This window comes from Camelus bactrianus, chromosome 35 (genome assembly GCF_048773025.1).
Source record: "Camelus bactrianus isolate YW-2024 breed Bactrian camel chromosome 35, ASM4877302v1, whole genome shotgun sequence".
Classification (NCBI taxonomy): domain Eukaryota; kingdom Metazoa; phylum Chordata; class Mammalia; order Artiodactyla; family Camelidae; genus Camelus; species Camelus bactrianus.
This window is the reverse complement of record NC_133573.1, coordinates 12,551,400-12,573,502: the sequence shown is the minus strand read 5'-3', so window position 1 is coordinate 12,573,502 and position 22,103 is coordinate 12,551,400. Positions and strand designations below refer to the sequence as shown.

Here is a 22,103-nt window from a genome sequence, read left to right as displayed (position 1 = left end):
TCTGCATTAGTAAAATATTTGAATCACACCACGTTTTTAGAAGTTCAGGTGTTCGTTACTTTCAGGTGTGTGATACAGTTTAATTGCTGGTCCGGTGTTTCACAGTAGGCATTCTTCCCACTAGCAACACCTGTTTACATGTAAGCAGTGTTTGTCTTCAGAAGCGCTCAAGTTTTTAATGTTTTAATAGAATAAACATGACATCCTGCACTTCATAAGTTGTAAACAGGGAAACTTTTCCCCAACAGATTGATTTATCACAAATTCTGGTTCAGTGGGGAACAAATCAAGGGTTGTTTTTTTTAATAGGTTTTATATCAAGTAATACTTAGTCTGAAATGGTATGCTACCTACTAAATGAAGTTTAAGATACAGAAATTTAAAATGGTTTTCAAATAAGTATATTCATGGTCACAGATACATTCAAAAACTGGCCAGACATAGTTGGTTTTTTAGTAGTATTGAATTGCTACCGTAAGTTTATTATAGGAATTCTAAAAAGAAACATTTTTCCCTTATATGACAAACTTTCATTCCTAAAAAAAAAGTTTTTAAAAAAACAATAACCCAGTATTTTTAAAACAGAAACAAAAATTTTAACTTTTAACCTGTTTATTCTATAAGTTATTATGTCATATATTTAGATTTATTTTTCACTGTTTTATGTTATTGGCCTAAAGGAATAAATACCTATCTCATATGTGAGAGAACATTCAGTAGATATTGATTTATGAAAATAATAACCTGCTGTTAAACTATGAGAACTGTGTCATTTTACAGAATTATTGGTATTGTTTATTACTGAGAAGGATTAATCATGGAGGCAAGGAAGGAAACAGAATGTGATGTGAGCAACTGGCTCTCTGACCCAGGAGGATAAGCGCCTTGAGTAACGGAAGTCACAGTGATCGTGGTGCCGATAACCAGACACCTGCCGCGGTGGACTCTGGCTGCAGCCGCTGGGGCCAACTGAAATCGATGGGGCGGACAGGCAGTCCTGGCAAGGGCAGTGTCCCAGATGTTGATTTCCGACTTGCCTGTACAAATAGGAAATTGATCCTAGACAAAACAGAACGTGATTTCCCCCTAAAATTTCCTCACATGGCTAATCCAGTCCCAAAGAAGTGGGTCATGTTAGTCATCACCAACAGAGAACGCTCTGGTTCCCGTTGCCTTGCCAGTGATGACAAAGGCTGCCAACTTAAACCTGGGGGTCTTGGTGGTTTGATTTTACCATACGTTTGATCCATTTTTCAGTGCATTTAGCCACGAAGAGTCAGGTGCTCAGCCAGTTATTTACAGGCTAGTCCTGGAGTAAGACATTTAATTTATATGGACTTGAATTTCAATAATGGTAACACAACATATGAAAACGAATATACGTATGCATATGCATGACTGGGACATTGTGCTTGTACACCAGGGATTGACACATTGTAATTGACTGTACTTCAATTTAAAAAAAATAATGGTAACACATGTTTATGAAGCATTTGGAGATTGTTATGCAATTTTGTTTGGTACTCCGTTTTTCTGTAAGACATTCAAAATGAAGGTAGAGATATTTACAGTAAGATGTTACTTTGAAGAAATCAAATATGGTAATCTACTTTTAAATGATACTGATGGCCAAAGTAGTACTACATTTTAGGACTGTCAGCGATGGTTCCACATGTAAAAAATATAGTTCATTTCATGAGCTCCAGTGTATCCATAATGGTCTTATTTTCTGAAAGCTACAGTAATAGTCGTCCATATAGAACTATACAGAAAATGTGTCAGTGTGTCTCAAGAGGGAAGGGACACAAAAAATCATGCATAGGACATTAGTGGGTCCACCTGCTGGCGTCCAGTGCCCCGTATCCCCAACTCCAACCCAGCACCACACCCCTTTGGTCTGAACTCGGTCATACGGCCACACCTTCGGCAAGAGAGTCTTGGAAACGTAGTCTAACTGTGTGCTACTTACTCTCAGACGACAGTGACTGTAGTGTCACTTCCACATTTGGAAGAATGAACACACGGTAATCATGATGCCGTTGCCTCTGCAGACAGCCTCTGTTAAAGTGTGCACCCTTCCACAGGTGTGCATTTACCAGTGGCCCCCGCATTCTGACTTCACTTTTGTTTTCTTTGTCTACTTGACCATATGCAAGGGAGGAATTATGTTCTAGTGAAAGAGACACGGACCTCAGAGTCAGACAGCACACGTTGCCTCCTGACTTCATCGTTTACTGAGTGTGTGACTCTGGAGTTATTTAACCTTTTCTGAACCTCACATTTCCTCTTTGTAAAACAGAAAGGCACGTCAGTGTGTTGTTTTCAGGGTCAAATACGTAGTGTTACGTCTGGCAGGTCGCAGAGGGACTCAGTGGTAGCTTTGGTAATACTTTGTGACTGTTTTAAATTTAAAATGTACGGTCTTTCTTTTCCAGGAACACCAGATGCGTTTTCCCAGTTACTCACCTGCCCATACTGTGACAGAGGATATAAACGCTTCACCTCTCTGAAAGAACACATTAAGTACCGCCATGAGAAGAATGAGGACAACTTCAGCTGCTCCGTGTGCAGTTACACCTTCGCGTACAGAACCCAACTTGAACGTCACATGACATCACATAAGTCAGGACGAGATCAGGTAAGTGCCGAGACTCGCAGGTCGCCAGCTGCCAGCTGGAGAGCTCACCCCTCTGCCGCAGGCATGGGTTTTAACAGACTTAAAATTACGGGCCTATACAGACAGTGTTTTGTCTGCAGCCTTATAAAAATGGAAGTGAGTATTTGAATTGTCTGGTCGTTTCCAAGTGGAAAAGCACGTGTGAATGTTATTTTAGAGGGAACTGAGTTGTTTTCCAGGTAAGTTCCCTTTCATCTAGACTTAATTATTTTGCTTCTACCATAGAAATACTTCTCTTAAGTTTAGAACTGGATTCCAAGATGGAGTCTACTAGAATGCTGAGTGTAGGAAAAATAAATACAGGGTACGTAAACCGCACGACTCATTACTGACCAGACTGAGAAGCAAAGCAGATACTAAGAGTTTAATTTTCTGTGAACCAGTGCCTGTGCTCAGGTTAGTTACTGTGGGTTTTTTCCCCACAGTAGGGAAGGGGAAGTTGCCTCTAAGAATTAAAGTTCAGATTCTAAACCATTTTTAATCTGAAGGCTCACTTTTCATCTGGTTTATTCTGCTTCTAAGTCACTTTGCCTCAATTTCTAGACATAGAAACCAAGGCTATCCTGTAAGGGTAAGTTACATTGAAATTGTTGGCTCTGGACTTAAGGACTAAAGTCAAAGAATTTTGTCTATTGTCCTTTTATAATGTCCTGATAAGTATAATCAAATTAATATCTGCTTAATTCTCAATTTAAAAATCAAATAAGTATTCAGCTGTGCAGGGTACATTAAGGCATGTGTTGTGACTGGGGCGCGTGTCCGGTTTCTCACATCAAAGGGCGTGAACACGTACACGCCTGAGTGCATGAGAACTCCGCTGTGCGCGCCCGGGTCACACGTCCGGCAGAGAACACACAGGTCACATACCCCTTCCCTGTGATGGCTAAACCAAGAACCAAACAGAAAAACTATCACAGAAACAGAACGATACGAGGGTAAGCCTGTCCTCTCAGGACCCTGGCAGCAACACTCACAAAATAGAGAAGGGGGTGTGGGAGGGTGGCAGCCAGGGAGCCAGGGGCCCTCGCTTTTCTCGGGTAGGAGGTTGGGTCTGGGAAGGGCACCTGGAGTGGGAGCGAGTCCCGGGGGGAGGAGGAGGCTGGCATAGAGGGTACTGCTGGGACAGACACCATCTCTCCTTGTCAGGATGAGACCGGCGTGCTCCAGCGCCCTGGTGTCCCCACGTGGCCACAGGACAGGTGACTTTGGGGGGCAGACCCATCCTGCAGCTGCTGCCCCCACGGCCTCTATGCTGGGGGCCCTCGTGCAAGGAAGGGTCTTCAGAGGACACTGGGACTGCTGGGGATGGCCTGAGGTGCCATTCTCAGCACACATGGTGAGCTGTCTGAGGAGCACAGAGACCACTCTGGTGGTGGTCTTTCTGATGGTGCAGAGGTGATGGCTTCTATGTGTGAAGTGTGACCAGACAGACCAGGGTCAGAAAGGAGCGGTGATGAGCGTGTGGCCCGGTAACGTGAGGGCACAGAACTGGGAGGTCTTGGGAACAACCTATGTTATGAGGCCGCAAACAAAAGGGGGGCATGTCTGCCTGGCTGGCCTTGGAAAATCATGCTGTGACCTCATGATAAGCCGCATCTTAATTAATTTATTCATTCAACAGAGCAGGCGGGGGGCGGGGGGAGTGACAGGGAAGCCTTTGAAAGATACTGAAGTTCATATTCTATTTTTAAGGCGGCACTGGGGTGGGGTGTGGTCAAGACCTCCTGGAAGCAGGAGACCATTTGGAGGCTGTTGCTCTAACCCAGGCCAGAGGTGGGTGGTGGGTCAGACATCACACAGGAGGACTCGTGGGTTCAGGAGGGCTTGCTGATGGCTTGGCTCCAGATCTAAGCTGAAGAGGGGGATCCAGGATCACCCCAAAGTTAAGACCTGAGCAGCAGTCAAATACATGAGGGTGTTACTCACAAAGGTAAGACACTGGAGGAGGAGCTGGTCTTCAGGAGAGAAATGAAGGGCTCAGGGTTCATCATGTTCACAGGTCCTGTCGCTTTCCCATTGGGAATGTCAAGGGAGCAGTCGGCTGCCAGAGTCTGGAGCTGAGGGGAGAGGTGTCTAGAGAAATTTGGGAGTTGTCACCATACATCAGGTTTCAGACCCGCAGGTTTGGGTGAAGCAGAGCCTGACAGAGGAGGTGCTCATTCTCTCTCCTTCTCTCTCTGTCATGATGAAAGGGAGGGAGGGTGCAGCTGGGGAGAGCCTGGAGCAAGCAGAACCAGACGTGAACCTTTGAAAGGCGGGTGGAATCCTAACAGTCATACAGATGAAGCCAAGAAGTAAGGGATGGTGCAAACCAAAGGGGCGAAGAGCAGCCTGTGTGCCAGAGACGGAGCCTCGCCCGGTGACGCAGGCGTGCACCTGCTCGAGAGAAGGGGCGAGGAGTGAGCCGGACGCTCGGGCACTGTCCGCTGGAGTCACAGCTCATAGTCTGTATTCAGGGCTTCATGAGAATCCTCTGGAAACTGATGGGCAGAGTTTATTGAATAATTCAGTTCAAGCAGTGCTTTCGTAAGATTAATAAAGAGTGGAGAATATACTTGAAATATTTAAAAGTGGAGATTTGAGAAAGCAGAGAGAAGGCTATTACAATCATCCATATTAGGAAGGACTTTTTACATCACAAGACTAAGGCACATTTTGGAAAAATCAAACATATCAGAGACAGGATAAAGTGCTGAAAAGACTCAGCCCTCTCTTCTCTTCGAGAGACCTGGTTCTTCTCTTTAGTTCTTGACCTCGGTTTTTTTACCTGCAGATTAGAGTGCAGGCAAGACCATCTCTCGTTCCTAGTGAAGTATGTATTATTTTTGTTAAATGCTATATTGTTTAATGGAGTGATTCTGATCATTTAAATTAGAAAGTGGAGACTTTTCTTTATGTCAAAATTCTGTTGTCACTATCACCCTCCTTTCTGGTAATATTCCAAGTGTTTGAGTTTTGTGACTGCTATAATCTGAGGCCTTTAAGAAACAAAAGAATCACCAAAACATTACTTTTTAGCAGATTGGATGTTCTTTATGTCTGAAGGTTTTTTGCCTTATGAATAAAATACCAATTCTTTCTTACAGAGACATGTGACGCAGTCTGGGGGTAATCGTAAATTCAAGTGCACTGAATGTGGAAAAGCTTTCAAATACAAACACCATCTAAAAGAACACTTAAGAATCCACAGTGGTAAATATCTGTTTTCTTTGTACACCTTGAATATCATAGCAATTATGGTAATAAGTTAATATAACATGTGATCTACACACATGATTAGAAACTCTTTTTTTTTTAGGCGAAAGACTAATCTGGAGAAGTTTTCTGCTTATAAATGGTATTTTATCGGGATCTTAATCTTTGACTTAAGTCTGTCGAGTTAATACGACATACTCCAAATTTCCTAATCAGAATGCAGCATGTTTTATAACAAGACGTACAACCTAAAAACACTTGAGCTTTCTGATGAATGTCAGTTTTATTGGTTCTTTCGCAGTTAACAAGGGAGAAAAACAGGGTCCAGAGGTACAGTGTGCACAAGGAAATGAGGAGAAGGAGGAGAGGCGGACTCCAGATGGGACAGGGGCGGGTGCTGGAGAGCCAGGAGAGGAGGGAGCTGCAGCCTGGCCGGGGAGGAGGGAAGGAGCGCCCGCATCTCACCATCCTGCCCCGTCCCTTCATTGTCTACATCATCACTGATAAAATGACTGTTACTGCCTGGTCAAAGTCCTCTGTTTTAGAAACTTAGAAACGAGAGGGCTCTGTTTGCATTCCTCTAGAGGCTCCACTTCCTCGAAAGCGATCAAAAAAAATAAGTAGCATCCCACGCTGCACTGTGAACTCTGTTCCTGGTTAATTGTGATGTGTCGAGATTTACAAAACTGATGAAAAGGAACTGTTAGCTAATGAGTGGGAAATCATGGGCGTCTGCACATTGCTTACTTTGTGAAAAGTCTTCTTTTGACGGTTAGATTCGCAAACAACATCCTGCAGAAAAGAGGACGGTTGATGGCTTTGTGAGGGCTGGCTGGTGAGGTTTGTATGTTATTTTCGAGCTGCATTTCTAGATGTTGTGCAGAATTCTCATCGAGGGCTAAAGAATGTTAAAGTTACCACTCAACATACAAATCCATTTTTTATTTTTACACATTAATGTTTCTGGAGAGTGAGGCTGTCTTCTGGAGCTGCTGCCAGACCTGTTCCTTAGCTCCTGTGCTGTGGAACAGTCTTCCTCAATAATACGTATATATTTTATTTTATTTTATTTTATTTTATTTTAACATTTTTATTGATTTATAATCATTTTACAATGTTGTGTCAAATTCCAGTGTTCAGCACAATTTTTCAGTTATTCATGGACATATACACACTCATTGTCACATTTTTTTCTCTGTGAGTTATCATAACATTTTGTGTTTATTTCCCTGTGCTATACAGTGTAGTCTATTCTACAATTTTGAAATCCCAGTCTATCCCTTCCCACCCTCCACCCCCCTGGTAACCACAAGTCTGTATTCTCTGTCTGTGAGTCTATTTCTGTCCTTTATTTACGCTTTGTTTTTGTTTGTTTGTTTTTGTTTTTGTTTTTGTTTTTTAGATTCCACATATGAGCGATTTCATATGGTATTTTTCTTTCTCTTTCTGGCTTACTTCACTTAGAATGACATTCTCCAGGAGCATCCATGTTGCTGCAAATGGCATTATGTTGTCGGTTTTTATGGCTGAGTAGTATTCCATTGTATAAATATACCACATCTTCTTTATCCAGTCACCTGTTGATGGACATTTAGGCTGTTTCCATGTTTTGGCTATTGTAAATAGTGCTGCTATGAACATTGGGGTTCAGGTGTCATCCTGAAGTAGATTTACTTCTGGATACAAGCCCAGGAGTGGGATTCCTGGGTCATATGGTAAGTCTATTCCTAGTCTTTTGAGGAATCTCCACACTGTTTTCCATAGTGGCTGCACCAAACTGCATTCCCACCAGCAGTGTAGGAGGGTTCCCCTTTCTCCACAGCCTCTCCAGCATTTGTCATTTGTGGACTTTTGAATGGTGGCCATTCTGACTGGTGTGAGGTGATACCTCATTGTAGTTTTGATTTGCATTTCTCTGATAATTAGTGATATTGAGCATTTTTTCATGTGCTTTTTGATCATTTGTATGTCTTCCTTGGAGAATTGTTTGTTTAGGTCTTCTGCCCATTTTTGGATTGGGTTGTTTATTTTTTTCTTATTGAGTCGTATGAGCTGCTTATATATTCTGGAGATCAAGCCTTTGTCAGTTTCACTTGCAAAAATTTTCTCCCATTCCGTAGGTTTTCTTCTTGTTTTATTTCTGGTTTCCTTTGCTGTGCAGAAGCTTGTAAGTTTCATTAGGTCCCATTTGTTTATTCTTGCTTTTATTTCTTCTAGGAGAAAATTTTTGGGATGTATGTCAGATAATGTTTTGCCTATGTTTTCCTCTAGGAGGTTTATTGTATCTTGTCTTATGTTTAAGTCTTTAATCCATTTTGAGTTGATTTTTGTATATGGTGTAAGGGAGTGTTCTAGCTTCATTGTTTTACATGCTGCTGTCCAGTTTTCCCAACACCATTTGCTGAAGAGCCTGTCTTGATTCCAATGTATATTCTTGCCTCCTTTGTCAAAGATGAGTTGACCAAAAGTTTGTGGGTTCACTTCTGGGCTCTCTATTCTGTTCCATTGGTCTATATCTCTGTTTTGGTACCAATACCATGCTGTCTTGGTGACTGTAGCTCTATAGTATTGTCTGAAGTCTGGGAGAGTTATTCCTCCAGCCTCTTTCTTTCTCTTCAGTAATGCTTTGGCAATTCTAGGTCTTTGATGGTTCCATATGAATTTTATTATGATTTTTTCTAGTTCTGTGAAATATGTCCTGGGTAATTTGATAGGGATTGCATTAAATCTGTAGATTGCCTTGGGCAGTGTGACCATTTTAACAATATTGATTCTTCCAATCCAAGAGCATGGAATATCTTTCCATTTTTTAAAGTCTTCTTTAATTTCCTTCATCAATGGTTTATAGTTTTCTGTGTATAATTCTTTCACCTCCTTGGTTAGATTTATTCCCAGATATTTTATTACTTTGGGTGCTATTTTAAAGGGGATTGTTTCTTTACTTTCTTCTTCTGTTGATTTATCATTAGTGTAAAGAAATGCAACTGATTTTTGAACGTTAATTTTGTAACCTGCTACCTTGCTGAATTCTTCAATCAGCTCTAGTACCTTTTGTGTGGACCTTTTAGGGTTTTCTATATATAGTAACATGTCATCAGCATATAATGACACTTTTACCTCTTCTTTTCCAATTTGGATCCCTTTTATTTCTTTCTCTTGCCTGACTGCTGTGGCTAGGACTTCCAGGACTATGTTGAATAGGAGTGGTGATAGTGGGCATCCTTGTCTTGTCCCAGATTTTAGTGGGAAGCTTTTGAGTTTTTCACCGTTGAGTACTATGCTGGCTGTAGGTTTGTCATATATAGCTTTTATTATGTTGAGATATGTTCCCTCTATACCCACTTTGGTGAGAGTTTTTATCATAAATGGGTGTTGAATTTTATCAAATGCTTTTTCTGCATCTATTGAGATGATCATGTGGTTTTTGTCCTTTCTCTTGTTGATGTGATGTATTACACTGATTGATTTGCGTATGTTGAACCAGCCTTGTGTCCCTGGGATGAACCCCACTTGGTCATGATGTATAATCTTTTTTATGTGTTGTTGGATTCTATTTGCTAAAATTTTGGTGAGGATTTTGGCGTCTATGTTCATCAGTGATATTGGCCTATAATTCTCTTTTTTCGTAGTGTCTTTGCCTGGTTTTGGTATCAGGGTGATGGTGGCTTCATAGAATGAGTTTGGGAGTATTCCCTCCTTTTCGATCGTCTGGAAGAGTTTGAGAAGGACTGGTATGAGTTCTTCTTTGTATGTTTGGTAGAATTCCCCGGTGAAGCCGTCCGGTCCTGGACTTCTATTTGTAGGGAGGTTTTTAATTGCTATTTCTATTTCCTTTCTAGTGATCGGATTGTTCAAGTGTTCAGATTCTTCTTGATTCAGTTTTGGTGGACAGTATGTTTCCAGAAACTTGTCCATCTCCTCTAGGTTATCCAGTTTGGTTCCATATAGTTTTTCATAATATTCTCGTATGATATTCTGTATTTCTATTTTGTTTGTTGTAATTTCTCCATTTTCCTTTCTTATTTTGCTAATTTGTGCTCTCTCTTTTTCTTCTTTGTGAGTTTGGCCAGAGGTTTGTCGATTTTATTTACTTTTTCAAAAAGCCAGCTTTTGGTTTGGTTGATTTTTTTTATGGTCTTGTTAATCTCTATTGTTTTTAATTCCTCTCTGATCTTTATTATTTCCTTCCTTCTGCTGCTTTTTGGGGCTTTTTGTTCTTCTTTTTCTAATTCATTCAGGTGGTGGGTTAAATTGTTTATTTGAGATTGTTCTTCTTTTTTGAGGAAGGCCTGTATCGCTATAAACTTCCCTCTTAGCACTGCCTTTGCTGTGTCCCATAGGTTTTGAGTGGTTGTGCTTTCATTATCATTTGTCTCAAGGTATTTTTTAATTTCAGCTTTGATTTCCTCATTGATCCATTGCTTTTTCAGTAACATATTGTTTAATCTCCATGCAATAATACGTATATATTTTAAATATAAATAGATACTTTTTTCCCTCCCGTACCACAGTCCTCTTTTTTTCCCTACCAGTTTTATTTAGTTACAATTGACATAGAGCACTTTATAAGTTTAAGGTGTACAGCACAGTGATTTGACTTATATATGTCATGAAATGATTATCACAGTAAGTTTAGTGAACAGCCAACATTTCATACAGATGCAAAATTAAATAGAAAAAAATTTTCCTTGTGATGAGAACTCAGGATTTACTCAGGATTAGCTTTCATATAATGTACAGCAGTGTTAATTACACTTTTCATGCTGTACATCACACACCTAGTACTTACCTATCTTATAATTACAAGTTTGTACCTTTTGACCAACTTCATCCAAACCCCCCCCTCTGGAAACCACAAGTCTGATCTCTTTTTCTGACTTACATCACTGTGCTAGTTCCAGTTACATATCATACTCAGTCAGTCTTCCTACACATTTCGAGATGATCATCACAGTTGGTCTAATTACAATATATGTCACATACAAAGGTATTACAGAGTTATTGACTGTATTCCCCACACTGTACATTTCACACCAATTTCTCATTTATTTTGCATCTGGAAGTTGGAACCTCTTAATCTCCCTCACCTCTTTCTTTCCTCCCTCCACCCTCTCCCCTCTGGAAACCACCTGTTAGTTTCTGTTCTGTTTGTTCATTTTTCAGACTCCACATACCAGTGAAATCATACAGTATCTGTCTTTGTCTGACTTATTTCACTTAGCATAGTACCCCTGAGGTCCATCCATGTTGTCGCAAATGTCAACATTTCTTTTTTTTTGACTGAGTAACATCCCATGACGTAATATATATATGTTATATACACACACCACACCTTTATCCATTTATCTATTGATGGACACTTAGGTTGCTTCCTTATCTTGGCTATTGTGAATAATGCTGCAGTGAATGTAGGGGTACATATGTCTTTTCTAATTAGTGGTTTCATTTTCTTAGGATCAATACCCAGAACTGGGATTGCTGGATTGTAAGGTGGCTCTGTTTTTAATTTGTTGAGAAATCTCCGTACTGTTTTGCATAGTGGCTGCACCAATCTGCGTTCCCCCCAGCAGTGGCCTAGGGTTCCCTTTTCTCAACATCCTTACCAACATTTTTTATCTATTGTCTTTTTTGTCATAGCCATTCTGACAGGTGTGTGGTGATATCTCATTGTGGTTTTAATTTGTGTTTCCCTGACAATTAGTGATGCTGAGCATCTTTTCACGTGCCTGTTGGCCGTCTGTGTGTCTTTTTTGGAAAAGATCCTGTGCGTATTTTTAATTGGGTTTTTTCTTTTGATTCTGAGGTGTGTGAGTTCATTGTATATTTTGCATACCGACCACGTATGGGTTATATCACTTGAAGAATATCTTCTCCCATTCAGTAGGTGGCTTTTTTATTTTGTTCAGAGTTTTCTTCTCTGCACAAAAGCTTTTTAGTTTGATGTAGTCCCATTTGTTTGTTTTTGTTTTCCTTTCCTAAGGAGACAGATCCATAAAAATATTACTAAGGTTGATGTCAAAGAGCTTACTGTCTGTTTTCTTCTACAAGTTTTATGGTTTCAGGTCTTACATTTAAGTCTTTAGTCCATTTTGAATTTGGTTTTGTGCATTGTGGGAGCAAGTAGTCTAGTTTGATTCTTTTGTGTGCAGCTGACCAGTTGTCTCAACATCATTTATTAAAGAGGCCATCCTTTCCGCCAGCGTATATTCTTGCCTCCTTTGTCGTAAATTAACTGCCCATGTAAGTGCAGATTCATTTCTGGGATCTCTGTTCCGTTCCATTGATCTGTGAGTCTATTTTTGTGCCAGTGACATACTGTTTTGATGACTGTAGCTTTGTAGTGTGGTTTGAAATCAGGGCATGTGATACCTACAGATTTGTTCTTCTTTCTAGATTGTTTTGGCTATTCAGCATCTTTTGTGTTTCCATACAGATTCTAGAGTTACTCATTCTGGTTCTGTGAAATAGTCAGTTGCTGGAAAAAGCACAGCTCTTCCTGGTACTAAGTCCACAGAGAAAGTTGTTCCTTGAAGCAACATTAAGAGGAAAGAGCAAAATATAATTTACATCATCCTCAGAAATGGCCTTAAAATAACACAGCAGAGAATCTGACAGAGCTTTCTTTCTAACATAAGATTCTTCAGTAGAGGCCAGTGACATCTCACCAAGCTGCAGTTCAGAAAAAGCATCGCACCAGGGTGGCCAGGGGGTGCTGTCCAGGTCTGCAGCCCCCTGGTGGTCTGGTTCATTCCGAGAGGAGAATTTCAAGCAGGGCTGCTACTCAGTGTCATCCAGATAAATGCAGAGACCGAGGGTCAGCGTCTGGCCACTGTTACACCAAGACAGTGCTATGACAGTTTCATTATGTTTTATACAACATTGGTCCATAGCAGATTGGAAATTTTTTAATGAAAAACAATCCTTCAGCACAGTTTTAAAGGCACTGTTTAGAGTATCTAATAATGAATGAACTGCATATCCTTCAGGAAATTTGTAAACTTCCTGACATTTCCTGTAAAAATCTGTGATTTTTTTTCTCAGTTGTGGTTTTCAAAGGTATTGTGGATCAGGGTCCTCAATTATACTCCCTTAAACTGCCTGGATTCTGATCCCTGTAGAAGGAACCCTGTGCAGAGTCTCGTGTGTCACGTGTCACTTGAACCTGGCACGTGGGGACTGAGCTAGGACGAGACGGCCACCCCACCTGTGCCTGGGCTGCCACCCTGCCCAGCAGGCGCCCTGGGTCTGTTCCACGGCCTCACTGTCAGCTTATCCCGGAAGGCTTTTACATCAGGTGCAACAAACACCCAGCTCAGCCATCACAAAGCAGTCAGTGTTTGGGGCACACCTTCCAGGGCTTAGTGGTTACAGACACCAACCGCTATCGGTAAATTAGGTGACGTGCTTCAGCCATAATCCATAAAGCTGTGAAGTCAGAATTAGAAGCAAGGGTTTTTCTAACAAACGGTGACTTTGGCTTTAGAATGAGTGTTCCACAGACGTTCTTCCTAGCAGTGGTAAAACACCAGGTAACTCCCAGTAACGATGATGGTAAGTCACACTTCCTGGACACTGAGCGACGTGCAGCCATCGTCTCGCTGTCTGTGCGCGTTAGGTCGTGTGGTTCTCGGCTCCCACAGTTACCCTGGGAGGCAGGTGCTGCCATTCACTGACGAGAACAGTGGAGGCTCAGAGAGCTCAATTAGTTTGTCCACAGTCACTCAGCCGGCACGTGGCCAAGCTGGGGCCCTGACACGGGCATCCGCACACACTATGCCTTCTACCCCCCTGTCTGTAAAGGTAAAAATAACCTATTATAGATGCTCATTTTCCTGGTGAGCAAGAGAACGACCATGTGGCTCATTTGAAAATGTCAGCAAGTAATTAGGAATGTTAAAGTAAGCGACATACTGGAACATACCCCGTGCTTACCCCCAGTGGAAATGTTTATCTGATGCATTTTGAGTATTGAATCATGTTTCAGGCATCCCATTGGAAAGATATTGATAAACTGGAGACTTTCCAGAGGTGAGTTAACAAGTATTCTGAAAACCACGTCTCATGAGGAGTGTTTGAAAGCCCCGAATGTGTTTAACCTACACAAGGGAAAGTTAAGAATATTCCTGCCGGCTCACCGGGTTCAAAGTCCGGCCCGGGGAGGACAAGCTGGAAGGCAGAGTAGTGCAGGGACGTAGGCGTTGGTGACAACCAGCAGGAGTTCCCGCAGAGACGAGCAGCGTGAGGGGTGGTGCAAAGGGAGCCCTTCACCGAGAAGGCGGCCACGCTCGGGGGCTTCATAGGGCCCTTCCAGGTCTCATTTCTGATTCTCCACAGAATCAAATTTATGAGAAAATACGCTTTTTTAAACTTTACAAGTTGAAGTTGCATTCCTAGCAGAGCTTACACTGACTTCCTTGCTATTTCCCTTTTAATTACTAAAAAGGGGGAGACAGCTTTCTTTCGATACTGAGTACATCACCAGCGCCCCCACATTTCCTGACTTCAGTCAACCATTCACTCACCCCAAAAAGGCGTGAAGAGCGTCTTTGTGCCCCGCACCCCAGTAGGTGCAAGGGAGCAGATGGCACCGAAGACCCAGAGTTTCCCACCTTTAAACTGTAAATTAATGAGCTGTAACTATAAATTAAAACTAAAGGTAAAAAATTGGGTTGTCTGAACATATTCCATTAGCTCAGTGCTTCTCAAAATTTTCTGTCAAAGTGGCCCTAACGGCCAAGAATGCCCTGTTCCCCTGAAGGTCTAGGGGAGCAACTTGAAGGGGGCCTCTGCCATCTGGAAGCGTCTTTGGCATTGTGCTTTTTCCTAACATTTCACATAAGTGTTGCATCTGTGCAGCAGAGTATAATCTGTGTGTTAATATAAAAATAGTGTCTTAGATTAGCATAACCACTGTCACTAAACTGAAACTCCAAGATGCTTTTCATACCCCCTGGAGCATTGCTTTACACACCCAGGGGCACGGGCATCCCAGTTTAATAAGCCAAGGCTTATCACAGTACCTCACACGGAAAGCTTTCTTCCCACTGAAAAGGAGCTTTTCAAGGAAACCTTATGGATCCAGGAAGGGTGACACTCACACGTGCTTGCAGTCAGGGGCAGGTGTTCGTGCTTGCCTCATGGCAGCTTTTCCTTTTCTTTCCTCCAATATTAATTCCTCTTGTAGATGGTTACGAAGAGTAAAACACAGTTACATCGGTTGGTGAAACAGGATAAGAAAAATACTACTTGCAAGAGTAGGAAGTAGTTTTTTTGGTATCTGAGAATGATCTGAACTTTCCAAAGTCAGCAGAGATACCATAGCCACACACGGGGGAGGCTTGCCTCCCGGCTGGTGCAGGCAGCTCAGACTGGCCGTTTACTGGCGTGGATAACATTTATGCAGGTTTTCAACAAAAAGTCATGATTCTAAATGACACTGCATCACAAGCATGCATGGTAACCCTTTAAAATTGCTGCTTGTTTTAGGGGAAGACGTGGCTGCACCAGAAATTGATGAATGTAATTTTTGTTGCTGTCTAGGAGAGAAGCCATATGAATGCCCAAACTGCAAGAAACGTTTCTCCCATTCCGGGTCCTACAGCTCGCACATCAGCAGTAAGAAGTGCATCAGCCTGGTGCCCGTGAACGGGCGGCCGAGACCCGGGCTCAAGACCCCCCAGTGCTCCTCGCCGTCCCTCTCAGCGTCCCCGGGCAGCCCCACGCGCCCGCAGATCCGGCAGAAGCCAGACAATAAACCCCTTCAAGAACAGCTCTCCGTGAACCAAATTAAAACTGAGCCTGTGGATTATGAGTTCAAACCCATCGTGGTCACTTCAGGAATCAGCTGCTCGACCCCCCTACAGAACGGGGTCTTCGGTGGTGGTGGCCCGTTGCAGGCGGCCGGTTCTCCTCAGGGTGTGGTGCAGGCCGTCGTCCTGCCCACGGTGGGTTTGGTGTCGCCCATAAGCATCAACTTGAGTGACATCCAGAATGTACTCAAAGTGGCAGTAGACGGTAACGTAATCAGGCAGGTCTTGGAGAATAATCAAGCCAATCTCGCATCCAAAGAACAAGAAACAATCAATGCTTCATCCCTACAGCAAGGGGGCCACTCGGTCATTTCGGCCATCAGTCTTCCTCTGGTTGATCAAGACGGAACAACCAAAATTATCATCAACTACAGTCTTGAACAGCCCAGCCAACTCCAGGTCGTTCCTCAGAATTTAAAAAAAGAAAATCCAGTCCCCACAAACAGCTGCAAAAACGAAAAGTTACCGGAAGATCTTACAGTTAAACCCGAGAAGGACAAAAGCTTCGAAGGAGGCGGGAGCGACAGCACTTGCCTGCTGTGTGATGACTGCCCCGGGGACATCACCGCCCTGCCCGAGCTGAAGCGGCCGGCCCCGCCCCCCCCGCCCGCCCCCGAGGCCGACCAGCCCGAGCCCCCGGCCGCCTCGGGCCCTGGCGACGGCCACCTGTCTCCCAGCCAGCCCCCTTTAAAGAACCTCTTGTCTCTTCTAAAGGCCTATTACGCTTTGAATGCACAGCCCAGTGCAGACGAGCTCTCCAAAATTGCCGACTCGGTGAACCTGCCGCTGGACGTCGTGAAGAAGTGGTTTGAGAAGATGCAAGCGGGACAGATCTCCGTGCAGCCTTCGGAGCCGCCCTCTCCCGAACCGGGCAAGGGCCCCGTCCCTGCGAAGAACGACGATCAGCCTCAACCTGCAAGTGCGAGCGAGCCCCAGGCCAGCCCGGGCGACCTCCAGAGCCCGCTGAAGACAACCGGCTCTCCGGTCTTACCCGTGGGGTCGGCCGCCGGCGGTTCCAGAAGTCGGCCGCCCTCCCCGTCACCCCTCAACCTCTCCTCCCCCAGAAGTACACAGGGTTACTTGTACGCGGCAGAAGGGGCACAGGAAGAGCTCCAAGTAGAACCTCTTGATCTTTCACTACCAAAGCAGCAGGGAGAGTTGTTGGAAAGGTCAACCATCACTAGTGTTTACCAGAACAGTGTTTATTCTGTCCAGGAGGAGCCCTTGAACTTGTCTTGTGCAAAAAAGGAGCCACAAAAGGACAGCTGTGTCACAGACTCAGAGCCAGTTGTAAATGTAGTCCCACCAAGTGCCAACCCCATAAACATTGCTGTGCCCACAGTCACTGCCCAGTTCCCCACCATCGTGGCCATCGCTGACCAGAGCAGTGTGCCGTGCTTGCGAGCGCTTGCTGCCAACAAGCAGACCATCCTGATCCCCCAGGTCTCCTACACGTACTCGACCACGGTCAGCCCTGCCGTCCAGGAACCGCCCCTGAAAGTGGTCCAGCCAAACGGGAATCAGGTAAAAACGCTCCCATCCCCCACCTCCTGGTGAAATGCCAGTTTGACTCATTTCGATGAATTTCTCTAACAAAGGTCAGTCCTGATAGAGCCAAGCAGGTGGTCACACTGTCGCTTTTGCAAGGAAATAGGTCAGCGTTTGCTTTACCTTTGTGGCATCCCGTCTTGGGCTGTTTACTAATCCAGGCACAGCTCTCGACAGGAGTGCCGTTCTGCTGTGCAAACGGTCGGCAAGCTTCAGCCCAAGACTGACTGTTGAAACTGGAGACAGAAGAGGGGAGTAAAATCGGAAGGCTCACCAGTGGGCTTTGTTTTATCCTTAGGTTCCCAAAACGAGTCATGGTTTCTGCCTTGATTTGATCATTAATAAGTGAACATTTGTTCACAGACATTTCACACCAGGCAAATTTAGCTGTCACTTTTTGTGTGTTAACACCTGTTTATAAAAGGCTTTGATTAAACAAACAAAAATTAAGTGTATAAAGAATTCATCTAGTGACTTCACTGACGATTTTGTGAGCCGTGAACAAAGTAGTGCTCAGTCAGAACTCATACACGTGAGGAAGGAGGGTTGTGACCCTGTGTGACTCTCGGCTGGGCTGTTTCTATGTCACTAACCTTGACGTCTCCATTTTTGCATGAATTTCTGCCTGGCTCAGATGAATTCTAGAGACAAATGTGATCCTGTATCCAGCTACTTGCTAGAAGTAGGTGCAGCTAAAGTAATTACAATATCCTGTTCAAGTGTGTTTTGCTGCTTTTTTTCTCCTTAAATATTGGTGCCACTTGTTGGGTTTCCCATAATCCTGGTACCTCTTAAAAAGATTTTCACATGACTACATTTTTCACAGAATCCACACTTTTGGTGTAGAGAACTCTATTCAGGCCCTTGAATCCTAAAGGGGGACCCATTAACGTGTCCGCTGGCCCTCAGCCTGGGTCACATGGTGATGAAGACAGTCAGGTTAGCACCAGCAGCGGCTCCTGTCCCGCCCTCCGAAGCCCTCGGACAAGTGGGGGCCTGCAGAGCTTTCAGAAACTCTGAGTTCAGGATGGAAGACTTCAGAAAAGACCCAGGGGGCCTGATCCTGCGACAGGCTCCCTGCAGGAACCCCACCTTGTCTCTTTCGGCCCCCGCCTGTCCCCTGACCCTCCCCTGGGACCTGGGTCAAGCTGATGAAAGCGTAAATCAGTTGGCTCGTTCATCCCTACTTTTGTTTCCCTGTAAATTCGGTTTTCATACTGCTTCCTGTCCTTCAGGATGAAAGACAAGACACTAGCTCAGAAGGGGTGTCCAACGTGGAGGATCAGAACGACTCGGACTCCACGCCACCCAAGAAGAAGATGCGGAAGACGGAAAACGGGATGTACGCGTGTGACCTGTGCGATAAGATATTCCAGAAGAGTAGCTCGTTGCTGAGGCATAAATACGAGCACACAGGTATGTGAACCGGCGGCCGTCCCCGGACCCGTGGGGGCCTGATGGCTGACCGCCACCGTTTGATTTCACAGGCGTGTTCTTCTTTTCAGGGAAGAGACCCCACGAGTGTGGAATCTGTAAAAAGGCCTTTAAACACAAGCACCACCTGATCGAACACATGCGCCTGCACTCGGGGGAGAAGCCCTACCAGTGTGACAAGTGCGGGAAGCGCTTCTCGCACTCGGGCTCCTACTCGCAGCACATGAACCACCGCTACTCCTACTGCAAGAGGGAGGCCGAGGAGCGCGACGCCGAGCCCGGGGAGCCGGGGGGCCGGGCCGGCCCCGGCCCCGGCGACTCAGACGACAGGGAGAGCTTGACGCGGGAGGAGGACGAGGACAGCGACAAGGAGGAGGAAGAGGAGGAGGAGAAGGAGACGGAGGACCTGCAGGAAGACAAGGAAAGTGGAAAAGCGCCAGGCGAGGAGGAGGAGGAGGAGATGGAAGAGATGGAGGAGGAGGAGGAGGTGGTGGAGGAGGAGGAGGAGGAGGAGGAGGGAGAAGGAGCAAAAACTGAAGGTGCGATGGAGGGGGCAGGGGCCGCCAGCCGAGCGGGCAGCTTAGAAGGCAAGGTCAGCAAGGGCAGTGAGCCAGCGTCGGAAGAAAAAACAAATGAAGCCTAATAGTTTTTCTAGAAGGAAAAAGAAAAATTCTAATCGGTAATGAAGTTTGTTCTATATTATACATGCTTTTCATGGAAACACAGTACCCCCGTATACTGTGATTTCTGTTCACTACTGTGTAAAGTAAAAGTTAAAAAAAAATACAAAATACAAAAAAAAAAAAAAAAACACACAAAAAAAAATCCGGGTGTGCCTGAACCTCAGACCTAGTAATTTTTCATGCATTTTTCAAAGTTAGGAACAAGTTTGTACCATGAAGCAGATTAGAAAAGCTAACGACTCAGAAAGCAAAGATTTAACAGGTGGAAGGAAACAGACGTATTAGGGGAGCATCTGGCTTTGTTTCATTTTATCAGTATTAATGATCACTCTTAGGTTGGTTTATTCTTAAGCTGTACAATTGGGAGAAATTTTCTAATTTTTTATTGGTAAACATATGCTAAATCCGCTTCAGTATTTTATTATGTTTTTTTAAAATGTGAGAACTTCTGCACTACAGAATTCCCTTCTCCGAGAAGTGTAACGCCCTTCCCGGCCGTGCTGACAGCCTCTCGTAACCCCAGCCCAGCAGGCGGTGGCTCCCAGCGTGCGGGTGTCCTGGCGGAGCGTGCCGTCTGTCAGTGTGTCGTTAGCCTTAAGGGAGCAGCCGGCAGAAGAGCCGAAGTCTCCGGCTCGTGGGGTTTCGAGTGGGGTTGGAAGCCTGTCATGGAGCTGTGACTGCAGGGACGAGCGGGGTCAGGACTGGCGAGGACAGCAGGGGTGTCAGAATCAGTGTTTGTGGTTGTGCCGAGTACATGGTGGACAAATACGAAGGACGTGATAGGAAGCTTCGGATCTCCTTGGCCTTAAGCAAGACCTGTGTGCTGTAAGTGCCACTTATCAGTATTCCCCGGGCTCTGAGCAGCCTTCGTTCAGGTGTGGCCTCCAATAACTAGCATTTGTGGATCTGTTTGTTGTCTCGAAATTCCAAAATAAAACTTAAAACCACTGACTCTGTCAGAGAAGCCGAACACTGGGCCATTTCATCCTTTGATTCCTCAGTATTCATTTTGCGTTAATTGACTTTTCAGAATTTCTCTCCAGAAATGAAAGGGAAATTTTCTAATCTGCTTTATCCATGTTCTTGCATTTCAGATGTGGACATGCCATTGTTATTTGGCTCATAACTGTTTCCAAATATTAGTTATTATGGACCCAGTTTATTAACAACATTAGCTGATTTTTACCTATCAGTATTATTTTATTTCTTTTAGTTTCTAGATCTGTGCAACATTTTTGTACTGTATGTCTTCAAACCTGGCAGTATTAATACCCTTCTTACTGACATATGTACTTTTAGTTTTAGAAAACTTTTATATTTATGTGTCTTATTTTTATATTTCTTTATTTATTACACAGTGTAGTGTATAATACTGTAGTTTGTATTAATACAATAATATATTTTAGTATGAAAATTTGGAAAGTTGATAAGATTTAAAGTAGAGATGCAACTGGTTCTCTTGCATTGAGATTTGATTTAACAGTGTTATGTTAACATTTATACTTGCCTTGGACTGTAGAACAGGATTTAAATGGGAATGTATTAGTTTTACAACTACAATCAAGTCATTTTACCTTTACCCAGTTTTTAATATAAAACTCTTAAATTTTGAAATTCACTGTGTGACTGACTAATAGCATGACGCTCTGCGGTTTTATGAAGAGATTAGCCTAACCATACAACTCATTTCCTTAGTAAGCCAAACTAGGATAACCTTGTAGAAACAGTGTTGGGAACAACGTTTAACATTTTGTGCCAATTTGTTCCTGTATCCATGTATGTAAGTTACAGATCTGACTCTTCATTTTTAAGTTCCTTGTTACACCATGGTCATTTTCTAGTTTTTTACCAGACCCCCCCCCCATCTCACAATAAAATGCATCCACAAGCCTGCCCTGCTGTCATCTTTTACTCACTGTCCAGATTGTCTTTGGCGAGTATGTGGAAGGACACTGTTGCCCTCCCATCCTGCACTTGATGGACCCTGGGCTGAGTTTGGTAACAACAAACACCAGATGTAGACATTCACCACTAAATCTGGGGTTTTCTTGTGGCTAAATGTTTCTGGGAAGGTCAGAGTTGATGACCTGCCTCCATTCCTGACACTCTCAACCCTCCCTCTTGGTCCCAGGGCTTCTCATCCTCAGGGAGGCCTGGGTGCAGGTGCCTTTCCTCTGTGCGCCCACAGCTGCAGGGATTCCCCCCTCATCCAAGCGCGGACACCATCACCACCCCTTCCCCTGGGACCCGGCACAGCATCTGCTGCCACAGTCACGCCCACTGCCCAGTGCCCAGCAGAGTGCCCGGCACCAGCGGTGCCACAGTGTTTGTTGAGTGAAAATATAATTTGCATGATACCAGAGCTCAGCTATGTTTCTACTGTTTTGCTTCTAATCCGAGAATATATATGTTAAATGATTTCAGCAAATTAATACTTTTCATATTCAGGTCCTACTAAACACTAGGCATAATAGACAAAAAGTAAACTATGCCTTCTTTTTCTGCTGCCTTACAGTAAGTAGTAAATAATAAAACTGATTTAGAGTTTATTTCTAGGTGTCTTTCTGGTGCTTAACCTCATGGGACGTGACAGGCACCCCAGGCCTCCCGCAGGAGTGGTGGGCCCACCCTGGTGCACTCGCGTGAGGACCCACGCGTTCCTGGGTGAAGCTTCTTGCTTCATTTCTTCTCTCACTGAGAAGAGCTGTCCAGTGAACAAGCTCTTTGTACAGGGTTAGCAGGCAGGACTCAATGAGC

General features: G+C 44.0%; 1 protein-coding gene across 5 annotated transcripts in view; it reads left to right on the top strand.

Moving 5' to 3' along the window:
* Positions 1-21,239, top strand: part of ZEB1 (zinc finger E-box binding homeobox 1) — a 169,612-nt gene extending 148,373 nt beyond the window's left edge. For all 5 annotated transcript variants that reach the window (XM_074358018.1, XM_074358017.1, XM_074358015.1 and 2 more), the window contains 5 exons: positions 2,436-2,638; positions 5,764-5,869; positions 15,413-17,205; positions 18,465-18,645; positions 18,735-21,239. In XM_074358018.1, the coding sequence (XP_074214119.1) occupies positions 2,436-2,638; positions 5,764-5,869; positions 15,413-17,205; positions 18,465-18,645; positions 18,735-19,306 (2,855 nt within the window). In that variant the 3' untranslated portion in view covers positions 19,307-21,239. The remainder of the gene's footprint in view (positions 1-2,435; positions 2,639-5,763; positions 5,870-15,412; positions 17,206-18,464; positions 18,646-18,734) is intronic.
* The last annotated feature ends 864 nt before the right edge of the window (positions 21,240-22,103 follow it).